Source organism: Annulohypoxylon maeteangense (genome assembly GCF_022496945.1).
Source record: "Annulohypoxylon maeteangense strain CBS 123835 unplaced genomic scaffold GGS22scaffold_2, whole genome shotgun sequence".
Taxonomy (NCBI): Eukaryota; Fungi; Ascomycota; class Sordariomycetes; order Xylariales; family Hypoxylaceae; genus Annulohypoxylon; species Annulohypoxylon maeteangense.
The window spans coordinates 2,899,050-2,910,694 of record NW_025953249.1 but is presented as its reverse complement, the minus strand read 5'-3'; the positions used below and the strand labels follow the sequence as shown (position 1 = coordinate 2,910,694).

Here is an 11,645-nt window from a genome sequence, read left to right as displayed (position 1 = left end):
TGCATGGGTACCTATTTGTGAACATGGAAGACCTGCGCGCGACAGAATTATAACCTGAGTATTGCTCGGACCGAGTTACACACTCAACTTAAACTGTGCCAAGCGCCAATGACATCCACGTAGTTACTAAGGCGGTTATGACGGCATATAAGAAACAATCATCTATCTAGCTTTCTGGCGTCAGATGTAATACGAGTAGGTATCTCAACATCCATTCATGAGTAATCGGTGCACCGTTCTTGACGAGAAACATGTGTTTACTGTAATACCAGCACGAGAATGAAAATGAGGCTCTGTATACAAATGACGCTCCAATTCGCCTGCTAGGCGGGTTTGTACTCTTGTCTCGGCCCTCGCTTGTGGTGTATCATCTCCTCTTTATCGACAACACCGTGACAGCACATTCTGTCCAAGAACACCGGCGGCTTGGAATCTGGGGGATCGACAGCTGACGCTTCTACGAGATGAAGTACCGTACAGAGATAACCGATATTGATGATGGGTTAGGGATGTGCTCAGCCAGACGGGTATAACTATAAGACCGGAAATATCCGTAAATAGAATTGCCAAATCTGGGCATACGCGAAGTGAAGTTAGTACAGCCACTTGTTAGTTGATTTATCTCCGTTTTCTGTTAGAGGCTAATTTAACCTCCACGTATTTCTTTGGCATAATGACATGTGCGGTCTTCCTACTCGAAAAGACTTGTGCAGCACTATATGTGGTCAAATATTATGTGATAACCACTAGTTACAGTAGGTATCCATTGCCGTAGGTAAGATATTGGTTGATATGATAATCAAGCTGTACTGTAACGTCAGTCGTTCACTTGCTGTAGGGTTGTGGTGTCATCATGTATGCCAAGGGAAAAGACGTACGGGGGTGTTGTTCCATGTGCAATGCCATCCCGGGCTGCTGGAAGCTTGAGGCATTCGATTAACTTTACTCGTCGTAGATATGTTGACTGGGTACTTAATAGGATAGAATATATGTGCGGAGAAATACCTGTCTCCACGGATCTTTACCTTCAAGAGACTGGACTGAGGATCGGCTATGCAGTTATTACTTAAGATATTAGTAATTGCTCTTACCATGAGGAGAAATGCATAGTTAACATCATTATCCGTTTCGGAAAATCTCCTTGGTTGGTGGAATCTGCAGCGGTGTGGTATCTCATGCCATTCGGGGCTGTGCACTTGCGCGTCCCTGAATGAGTTGGACATATCCTAACCATTCGGCAAACACTAGATCAAATGCTTCTAGTAGATATGCTGTAGAAGGCGCAGAATACCTAGTATTGTTTGAGAAATCTAGCAGCAGCGGAGGCCTCTCGATCACGAATCCGTGTTGGGATATTATCATAAACGGGGGAATAGCAAGGGTAGTTCTTGGCTGCTCGACAGCCTCTGAGCATTGCTTCTATTAATGAATCGTCCCAAATCGGTCTATTAGTCTAAAATCGTGATTTCAATCACTGCGGGTGGTCCCGAAACCTATCATCGTCGCCAAACCCTCTAAAATCGCATGCAAACCGGCTTAGAATCGCTCTATAACCATATTGCTGCACTGAATCCGTAACCATATGCTCCATCGAGGAATCTCTATGCTTCGGCACACATAAAACCGTTGGTCTCTAGAAGGCTGTTGGAAGCCACGAAACTAAATCCGCCGAAGGGGTCTTCCTTAAAGCCATCCTTTGGCGAGAATTCGTTCCAGGGATCCCTGGCGACGATAGGGCTCAAACATAGCTCGGTAAATTCCGGTGCGAAGTTCTCCGCAAGTTCCGGGTCCGTGATCATTGGTTGAATCGGCGCCTCCAACTCCCTGGCGGCAAGTTTCTTCCAGTCGATCTTCCGGAAGAATCTGTGCTTCTTGATGATCTGGAGATCTTTGGGCATATGAGAACCTAGGCGCTTGGCGGGATCCTTCTTCAAAAGCCGCGTAAGCAGGTCCTTGGCATCGGGACCTAGAAAGTAAGGCAAGACGAGCTTCTGCTTGACGATGTTGCTCTGGATCTTGGCGTGGTTGCCGCCACGGAAGGGTGGGTTACCCGTCATAAGGTCGTAACCCAACGCACCGAACGACCACCAGTCGACCGCCTTGCCGTATTTCTGGCCTTGAACGACTTCGGGTGCCATATACTCAACAGTTCCGAGTATAGACTTGCAGCCATCGTCATCCTCTACCGAAACTTTGGACAGGCCAAAATCGGTTAGCAGAAGGTGACCTTGAGCATCTAGTAGGCAATTCTCGGGTTTCAAATCTCTGTAAACTACGCCGAGCGTATCGTGAAGATGAGACAGGGCAAGTACCATCTCAGCCATATAGAAGGCAGCAACTGGTTCGGGGAACATCTTCTCGGTGTTGAGATGGGTGAATAGCTCTCCACCCTGTCCATACTCGAGGATGAGGTACAACTTCTCTTGATCTTGGAAAGCATAGAACAGCTTGACGACAAAGGGATGTCTATTGACAGACTCGAGAATTTGTCGCTCCGTCTTTGTTTGCTCGACCAGTTTCTTGTGAACCACTACCGAGGCTTTCTTGAATTGTTTCTGCGCGTATAATCGGCCGGTCGTGCGCTGCTTGACGAGAAGAACGGTGCCGTAAGTGCCCTTTCCGAGACAACGGAGGGGCTCGAAGTCCTCAGACTGCGTCTTTCGAGGCACTAATCCACCTTCGATCGCACCATAGCGCTTCTCTCGTACACTTTCGCTAACGAAGTCGTTCTCTAGCGCAACCTCATAACTGGTCGATCCGGCCTCCGAAATTTCGTCGTCGCTACGACCTGTATGACTGGTGAATCCGCTCATGACACGCTGTCGACTGGCGCTTCGAGTTCGGCACATCGTGCTGGCACGTGAGTCGCCTAGGTTGAGAGGGTCGAGTTGCAAGCGCAGCTTGGCGATACCACTGATAGCAGGCGAATGACTGCCGCGCAAAACGGGACTACAGTTAGCGCTAACAACATCGTCGATACGAGGGGTTCGGCCGCGTCGCGCAGACAAAGGTGGTGTCTGACAATGGTCGGAGTCGTCGTCGCCGGACATAATTGGGGTCGGTGCGAAACCGCGAACGGTTGTAAGCGCTGGGGCGGCTGGTGGTAACATGATTTCTAATCCCTCCTCTTTATCCTCCTTATACTTTATACCGTGTTTATCTCAAGTAAAATACCCTAATTAAAAGGATTTTTAAAAAAATAGAGCCTTCCGTCGACGCGACTCTTTCAACCCGCCCCGATTCAAGGTAGGCGGGTTCCGCGTCGTCGCTCGGCGTCAGAGCGTGCTTCGCGAAGATAATCAGAGTGTACTGGTTGAAGGGTCGAAGTCATCTGGTGGCAGTCTGTAGATGAAGAAAATCGGTCGGAATCGTTTTGCTGATGCATTTGCAATCGCGTAGGTTTACTATAAGTCGTTTTTGGGTTGTTGAACGGTCGAAAATTGGTTCACCTAATGGTGGATGAAAAGGAAGGGAAGGAATCAAAAATGTAAGAACAGGCCACCACTTTCTTTTAATTATGCGACTGTACCAGAAAGTTTTTTCTGGGATTTAGGGTGGGGTGTAGCGAGCGGATCTTAATTCCACAGGCTAACCTTAACCTTAGGGTCCAATTATTTTGGGCTCCTTCTATTTTCAGCTGTGTAGCCCTCTGGAGATGGTCAAGTCCCTTGTTAGGGCTGCCCGGTTAGGCGGACTTTAGGGCCTTTTCAGGCAGTTAAAGCACTCTAAGTGCCTAACCATTCCCCGCGCTCCCGTGATTAGCCGCTACAGCTGACAATCAGGCACATGTGTTCGCTGTAACCAATGAGTTGGCGCGGAATACATACCAAAATCAAGGAACGCAACCAGCCCAGGACCTGCCCTGTCATCAAAGAATGACTTCATTCCATTCATACCCTGACTCTTTACCACGTGAAAACCTAACAGCATGCGAACATCGATATCTTTTCTTCTGAGGAATTTAGATCGAAATGTGAATGCGATAATAGTAAATAAAAATTGTATATTGATTTCATTTGTAAAATGCCAAGCATATAATTCATAAACTTGCATGACTTAGATACACCGCTCTCCAAATATCGGAGTTACTGTGCCGCCGTCATATTTTAATGCATGTATTGGCTCTCGTATTCAATAGGCAACATACGATTGTTTACCCAGTGGAATACTTCAACAACTATTAAACGCGGGTTCAATGCTCAGAGGACTCCATTTATACTAAGATAATATAATGCGTACCTAATAGTACGAAGTACGCGTTGATGATCAATGATTTCTCAAGGATTACTCGTTGTTTCTGGAAAGCAAAACTGGATAAATTATCACCTGCAGCCCTCAGGTTTCCTATTTAACTCAGATGACCGCCTTAGAAATGGATCCAACGACTTGAATTCGAACTGTTGTTATGAATAAATATTTAAGGGTGAACTTATCCATAGGTACTTATCTACCTACTCATGAGCTTCTTGCTTTCTAACGCCCAACTTACAACTTTGAATCACATGTTAATCTTGCTTTAAGAAGTAATATTACTCGGGACTCGATGCTCGCAATTGAGTTGGGCAGGTTGGGTAACATTCCGTTGATGCCCCTAAAGGAAGATGTTACGTGCAGCGTGCGATCGGATCGGATGAGATGTTTCCAACTCAGATCTCTCTTTAATTATTAGACCGGGTTCTTTTAACTCCTAGACATGACCAGCAAAAGCGTGGGTTTTACAGAGCTTTATAAGAGAGATATGAGTTTTGTTCGTGCCATGAAGGGTGAACAATATGGTTAACAGTTCATTTTGTATTTTCTTCGGAGTCTATTGTATCTCATTGTCAATCCTATAAGTGTTCATGGCATGCATAGTGGCAGCTTCATCGCCAAAATGTATTATAAAGTCTTCTTAATGAACAAGAGCTGCTGTAGGAACAGGTATAAATGTATGGGCGAGGAAATATCGACGGTGTCCAAGTTCCTAATGAATTTGATACTCTACAAGAATTACTTCGTACATATGTACCTAGGTACCTACCTAAACCTTAAAAAAGTCAAGGATATAGCCGAGCTTTGACCACCTTGTCTGTACCTATCCACTTTTACCATTCTCATCCCGGCGCGACTTAGTCTCGTAGCTTCGCGGAAAAAAAGCTGCATTCTATTCAAAGTTGCCTTGTTTCGAGTTGAGAAATACTACAAAACTCGCCAAGAAATTCTGAAAGCACCACCAAATTTTAAGAGTCTTACTTGTGGTCAAGATTGCCCACCATGATACACCCGTCGCGGCAAGCATATGTTGAGGAAGCAGAGGAGGTAAGCTCACATGCCCCCAGGCATTTTGCTACAACGCGTGGGAACTAATATTTGTTATCTGTAGGATCATGGTATGACATTAGACCAAGTCCCGGAAGATCGCGACTATGAAATTCCTTCAACATCCGCCGGAATCGCCCCGGAGAAGGCCTCCGCCATATTGTCCCAATTCGAGCGTAAGAGACGAGCTGCGACGATGGCGGTACCAACAGATGATGGCCGAGTACGTGCCAGACTACGAGAGCTTGGAGAGCCCATCACTCTATTTGGTGAAGGCCCGGCGGATAGACGAGATAGATTAAGGGAACTTTTGACTTTACAAGCAGAGCAGGCACCAGGAGAATCGCCCGATGTAGACATGGAGGATGTTCCAGAGGATGGCCAGGAAGATCAGGAAGAAGAATTCTACACAACAGGCAGTGATGAATTGTTAAAAGCGCGGCAAGATATTGCAACCTTTTCTCTACCCCGGGCGAAACGAAGGTTGGCATTCCAGAAAGAGGAAGCATCGATACCTCTACGTACGCACGTCAAGTTTCGCAAACAGATCAAAGAGCGCCTACAAGCGTTCGAACTCCAAGGCTCCCAGACGGCAGGAGATAGGAATGTTAGCATGACGAGGATATCCCCCAACGGTGGACTTGTCGCTGCGGGAAATTGGGGAGGTTCTATTAAGCTGATCGAAATACCAACACTACAAGAGAAGATGACGTTACGAGGACATACGAACAGAGTGAGCGGTATATCCTGGTTCCCTGGTTCGACCCTTTCTGAGAGCAACGTGTCACCAGATGCGGTTAACCTTGCTTCGGGCGGTGCCGAAGGCCAGGTAAATCTTTGGTCACTAAATAAAGACACGCCGCTCTCGACACTTGAGGGACATGGTCAACGAGTATGTCGAGTTGAGTTCCACCCTTCCGGCCGATATCTTGCGTCAGCTTCAGAAGATACTACATGGCGCTTGTGGGATGTCGAGTCAACCACAGAATTGTTACTACAAGAAGGTCATTCAAGAGGCGTATTCGCTATTAGTTTCAATACAGACGGATCGCTACTCGCTAGTGGAGGCCTAGATAGCATTGGTAGGATATGGGACCTGAGATCTGGAAGAACAGTTATGATCTTAGACGGTCACGGAGATGGACACATCAAACCCATCCACGGCCTTGATTGGGGTTCGGACGGCTATCGGGTTCTTAGCGGTTCAGCAGACGGCTGGATCAAGTGCTGGGACGTAAGGAAAGTCCAGAGAACAGGTGGAATTGGAGCCCATACTAGCGCAGTCTCAGATCTCAGGTGGTATAAAGGGTTAGACGACCCCCTCACCGGTAGCTCTCCGGGGCTCGACGAAAAGGGGAATCAACTTCCTAAGAAGTCAAGCACGTTCTTCGCTTCTAGCGGATTTGATCGCAAGGTCAACGTCTTTTCTGCAGATGACTGGACCCTTATACAAACTCTCGAAGGGCATACAGGGCCAGTGGCAAGTGTGGATATTAGCAGAGATGGGAGATGGATCGTTAGTGGTGGACATGATAGAACTGTGAAGTTGTGGGGTCGGAATGATGGTGAAGGAGTTTAATAGGATATACATGGCAAATTAAAGGTGAAGGGATGGCAACAACTCGGAAGATACCCAATATATTTATATGGTTGCCATACTGAAAAGGAGAAAGGAGTTGTATACTATCACGATCCACAGTGCTATGTGAAGCTTGAAGCTGCATAGGTACAAGGGTACATGTGACCAATCACACCCGACTATAGCACTTAAGGTTAAGCTACTATATAGACCCACACCTTAGGGTGTAACTGTGAATCCGATACAGAAGGCGCATTCAAAACATTTTGCCATAGGTAAATCGGCAACAGCTGGCATTGAAGTGGGCCACAGCTGCAAGCCAACTGTTGTTATGAGTGTCTGCAACTGTCTAGTGGATCAAAGCCAGCAGTCAACAGCTGTGTGACAGCTGTGAGCGGATCCGCCGCCAGCTGGTATTGATCTGCCTATGGCAAAATGTTTTGAATGCGCCTTCTGTAGAGAGGGAAGTAACACTTCAAAGGAAAGTGATGCCAATCATTCGGAACGGCCATTCAATCATATAAACTTTAGGTTTACTCTTTATACCACTTCTTCTTACTTGGGACTAACATCTTCGACTTCAAATTTATCTAAAAGGCAGTAAAGGAAATGACCCTGCCCAGTCTTATCGATGAACGATACTTAGATACCTAACCAGATGACCCACCTTACCTAAAGTATCGATTGCCAGCTGCCAACTGCCAACCGTCGCGAAAGCTCACGATCGCATTCTTCTACCTTTTTCCTTTTTCTCCCTTCCCATAACGTCATGGCGAGTATCGACCGATACCGACCTCCTTACCGGGAACCTTACCAACTTCCTACCGCGCCTCCTACCAGTAGTAACGCGAACAATACTTCCAAATCACCTACAAGGAGACGCGACATACCTCCACCTGTCCCTTCGCCACCTACAAATTCGTCGCGTACATCTCCACCTGCACCACAATCGCGACTCGGCGCACCTTCTCCTAGTCGCTCGGCGACTAAGACGCCACTCACAATGTCAAATCAATGGTATTTCACTCCGGACGAGGTTCTTAGCAGCCCGAGCATCCTGGATGGATTATCTCCAGCCGAGGAGCGACTGAGGCGGGCGAAGGGTGTCAACTTCATCTACCAAGCCGGCATTTTACTCGAACTGCCCCAAACTACCCTTTACGTTGCAGGGGTTTTCTTTCACCGATTTTTCATGAGATGCAGTATGGTCGAGGAGAAGCATGGCATTCATCACTACGTAAGTCAACCAGGAATCGACCAGTACATATTAAATCAGCGACAAGTTCCACTTTACCCGGACTTGACGAGTGATCTAATCCTCACCTCGTTCAAAAGAGGACAAAGATGTCCTGCATCAAATCCGTCGCTAACCATAACGTTGGTACAGAACATTGCAGCAACCGCGCTCTTCCTTGCCAACAAGACGGAAGAAAACTGCCGAAAGACGAAAGACATCATCATCGCTGTCGCAAAAGTCGCCCAAAAGAATGCCAAGCTCATCGTAGACGAACAGTCGAAAGAATATTGGAGATGGCGAGACAGCATTCTCATGTTCGAGGAAGTCATGCTAGAGAATCTGACCTTTGACCTCATGATTGAGAGTCCACACTTCAAATTGTACGACTTTCTCAGCCAGCTACAAGTAATTCACAACAAGAACCTACGACACGCGGCATGGGCATTCTGCAACGACTCGTGCCTAGCCGTTTTACCACTTCTCATGGACGCGCGTGACATTGCCATTGCAGCAATCTTCTTTTCTAGTACCTTTACTGGAGAGCGAATAGAAGATGTAAATGGCGAAGCATGGTGGAAGGCGCTCAACGGCAATGAGGAGCACTGTGTAAAAGCCATCCAGGTCCTTAAGGAATTCTATGTAGAGAATCCCTTGCGCAAACAGGAGAACCCTTATTCGCAGTCGCCATTGTTTATCCTTGAGAATACTAGAAGAAGAGGGGAGGATATCAGCGCACGTTCCATCAACGGTACGCCTAGGACCGATAGTGCTACCCAGAGCCCTAAGGGCAAGGTTAACGGCATGGATGAAGCGGCGGCAGAGAGAGAGATCGATACGGCCGCAGCCGAATCTGCAGCTCAAACAGCTCCGGGTGATTCTGATTCCGTCCTTAAAGCGGCTGCAAACAATCCAACTATTCACTCAGGCACAAATGGAGTCAAGAGAAAGGAAGTCGAGTCTTTAGCATCAGAAACCAGAGATCCTAAGCGGCAACGTCTTGGCTCGGACGATGATGACGAAGGCGAAGTACATGAATAGAGACATGTATTAGCCTGGCTGGACAAAATCTCGACATACCAAAGAGAAGATATGCTTTCTCCTGATCAACCTTCTGAGCAAGCGGAGGGATACTCATCGGATGAAGAGGACCTTGACGGTTGTAGATCAGAAACAGGAAGTGCCGATTCGGAAGATGAAGAATCTGAGGTATCCGAGGAATCTGAGGAATCTGAGGAATCTGAAGAATCCGAAGACGAGGAAAGTGAAATGAATGATGAATAATCTGGATTGGGGGCGGCTGCATCAGAACCGAAAACTTCTCGAATCATAAGCAGTCGGCAAGGTTCTCGCGGTTCTCCCATTTTCACGACGATGATATCTCCAGGCAGCCTTACTAAGAACAACTTCTCTGCATGACCGTACATTCGCCAGCACACTCAGACTACAGCAACCAAAGAGTCTATCAACCCAAACACATAAGGCAAACCCGGTACAAGAATTTCTCTTTTTACTTTTTGTTTCATTATCAAACGAGCCTCGAAGCTCTTGTACGGCGTTCTCGGATCATGGCAAAGGGGGGGAGTTGGACCCGGCAAACCATTTTTCTGATCTTCCCGAGGCCAGGGGCTGGCGGTGCGTATGTTCTTTTAGGTCAGGCCTGCGATACCTTTCATATTCTACGGTGGTGCGTTGTACAGTAGAATGTAACACATGAGAGCATTTGCATTTTCGTTCGAGGGGATCGTGTACGCAAGGTAGCCATACCTTTCATGAGGGGACGATTACTTGATACCTCGTTTGTTCGGTTAACCTACCTTCGTAGGGGCTTGTTATGAATGAAAAGGTCGTAATTTCTACTTTGTTTTGTGTTGACCTCGAGTGATTTGATAATGATTGTTTATTTATTAAAAGTTCTAACTATATATATCGAGTAATTGCTCTCGTGATATCTACGCACACATGTCCATATATCCTTATTACCTACACATCCCATAGTCAAGCACCAAGCGCTCAAACAACCCGCACAATCCCACCCTTCTCCCCCCTCTGACTCCGTATCTCATCCATATAATCAATAACATCAACCCAATTCCCCATCTCCGTTAACCGCAAGCGCTCCTTCTTCGTTAGCAACGCGGCATTCCGATCGGGTCCGAAACCAGGCCCGCACATCTCCGTCAGGTGGTGCACGCTTAGCTTCAGCGGTAAGGGCGCCCGCGCTACGTTCGACATGAAGACGTCGACGGCTTCCCAGGGACAGCTGTCATGTCCGCCGAAGAGGGCCGGGTTTGCGAGGAGGGCGCGTGCGGACATTAGACCTGCGAGATGGGGGAGATGGGATTTACTGAGATCTTCGTTGTTATTATCAGAGTTTGTAGTGGTGAACGTGGGTTGCGGATCTAGCAGGTGAGATGTATACGGCAGCGTGGAAAGCGTGAAAACGTCGCCGGATACGAGGATAGGAAGCTTCGTGCCGAATGTCGAGGTCAGGATCTCGAGCGCCTCGAGGTTGATCGGGATGCTGCTCGGTGTGCTTCGCGTGCGCGGGTGGATTGTCAGCCAGTCGATGTTGCGGTTGTGCTCGTCTCCGAGCACCGTCGTTATGAAGTCCATTGTTCGCCGTAGGTCGGAGTGCACCCGGATCTTCACGCTGACGCTACGTCCGCGACCGGCGAAGTCGGTGCTCGGGGTGTAGTTAGCCAGGTCTACGGCCCAGCCGTCGCGTTGGAGTCGCGATCGAGTCTCTACCACCATGTCCCGCACTACCTCGCGCCGCTCCATCAGCGCAGCGCCCAGCTTCTCCGCACACGCCCAGCTCTGCGGGCACCCGCAGTTCAAATCGACGCCGTTGACGTAGGGGGCGGCGAGGGAGGCGGCGCGGGACAGCTCGAGGGGCTGGCTCGCGCCGAACTGTGCTATTGTCGGAACTTCCCCAATCCCACGTCCATGTGCACCGCTTTCACTAACCCCCGCGTCGGTGGGGGTACGGGGGGTAGGGGTAGACATAGTCAGGTCGCTGTCGCGCGCGAACCGGCTTCGGTTGAACTCCTTGGCCAGCATCATGGGCGTCCAGCAGAGGTCCGTGCCGAAGTGGTGCACTGTCTGCCGGAAGGCGAGCTTGCTGTACCGGACCATGGGCGCGCAGGCGTAGAGCAGCCGGTTTTGGGATTTGGTGGCGGAGAAGAGGGTTAGGGGGCTGGTGGGGTGTTAGTTTGGGGGGTTGGATTTGGGTGTGTGTGTGTAGACATATTGGGTATAGTAGTATATTGTCGTTATTGTCGTGGTGTTTGACATACTGGATCTTGGGCTGGAGGAACCCATCTTCACTCTCCGTGTCCATCTTGGTCACTTATTGAAATAGGAGTATTTGGTGCGATGCATACTGCGACGACTAGTGCCATCCATATGAGCTTGAACTGTCGTATTTGTGAGGATCTAGCAGAATAATATAAGTTGGAGAGGCATTGGGTTATACCGCAATTTCTCACATTTTAGGGATGATGGAAAAGAGCTGTACGGTGAAGTCGTGGT

General features: G+C 48.3%; 4 protein-coding genes across 4 annotated transcripts; 2 read left to right on the top strand and 2 right to left on the bottom strand.

Moving 5' to 3' along the window:
• Positions 1–1,346: 1,346 nt before the first annotated feature.
• Positions 1,347–3,662, bottom strand: GGS22DRAFT_153787 (kinase-like protein). Its single transcript, XM_047959920.1, has one exon. It carries the CDS (start codon positions 3,108–3,110, stop codon positions 1,602–1,604), a length of 1,509 nt encoding a protein of 502 aa, XP_047823236.1. The 5' UTR covers positions 3,111–3,662; the 3' UTR covers positions 1,347–1,601.
• A 1,444-nt stretch (positions 3,663–5,106) lies between these two features.
• On the top strand, positions 5,107–6,967 carry GGS22DRAFT_153785 (WD40 repeat-like protein). The gene is made up of 2 exons (XM_047959919.1): positions 5,107–5,298; positions 5,363–6,967. The coding sequence occupies exons 1-2, from the start codon at positions 5,254–5,256 to the stop codon at positions 6,875–6,877; spliced, it is 1,560 nt and encodes a 519-aa protein (XP_047823235.1). The 5' UTR covers positions 5,107–5,253; the 3' UTR covers positions 6,878–6,967.
• Positions 6,968–7,423: 456 nt separating this feature from the next.
• GGS22DRAFT_70623 (cyclin-like protein) lies at positions 7,424–9,185 on the top strand. The gene is made up of 2 exons (XM_047967866.1): positions 7,424–8,114; positions 8,265–9,185. Exons 1-2 carry the CDS (start codon positions 7,647–7,649, stop codon positions 9,150–9,152), a joined length of 1,356 nt encoding a protein of 451 aa, XP_047823234.1. The 5' UTR covers positions 7,424–7,646; the 3' UTR covers positions 9,153–9,185.
• An 808-nt stretch (positions 9,186–9,993) lies between these two features.
• GGS22DRAFT_153782 (FMN-linked oxidoreductase) lies at positions 9,994–11,642 on the bottom strand. The gene is made up of 2 exons (XM_047959918.1): positions 11,411–11,642; positions 9,994–11,310 (listed from the first exon to the last, which is right to left on the bottom strand). Exons 1-2 carry the CDS (start codon positions 11,452–11,454, stop codon positions 10,125–10,127), a joined length of 1,230 nt encoding a protein of 409 aa, XP_047823233.1. The 5' UTR covers positions 11,455–11,642; the 3' UTR covers positions 9,994–10,124.
• Between the last annotated feature and the right edge of the window lie 3 nt (positions 11,643–11,645).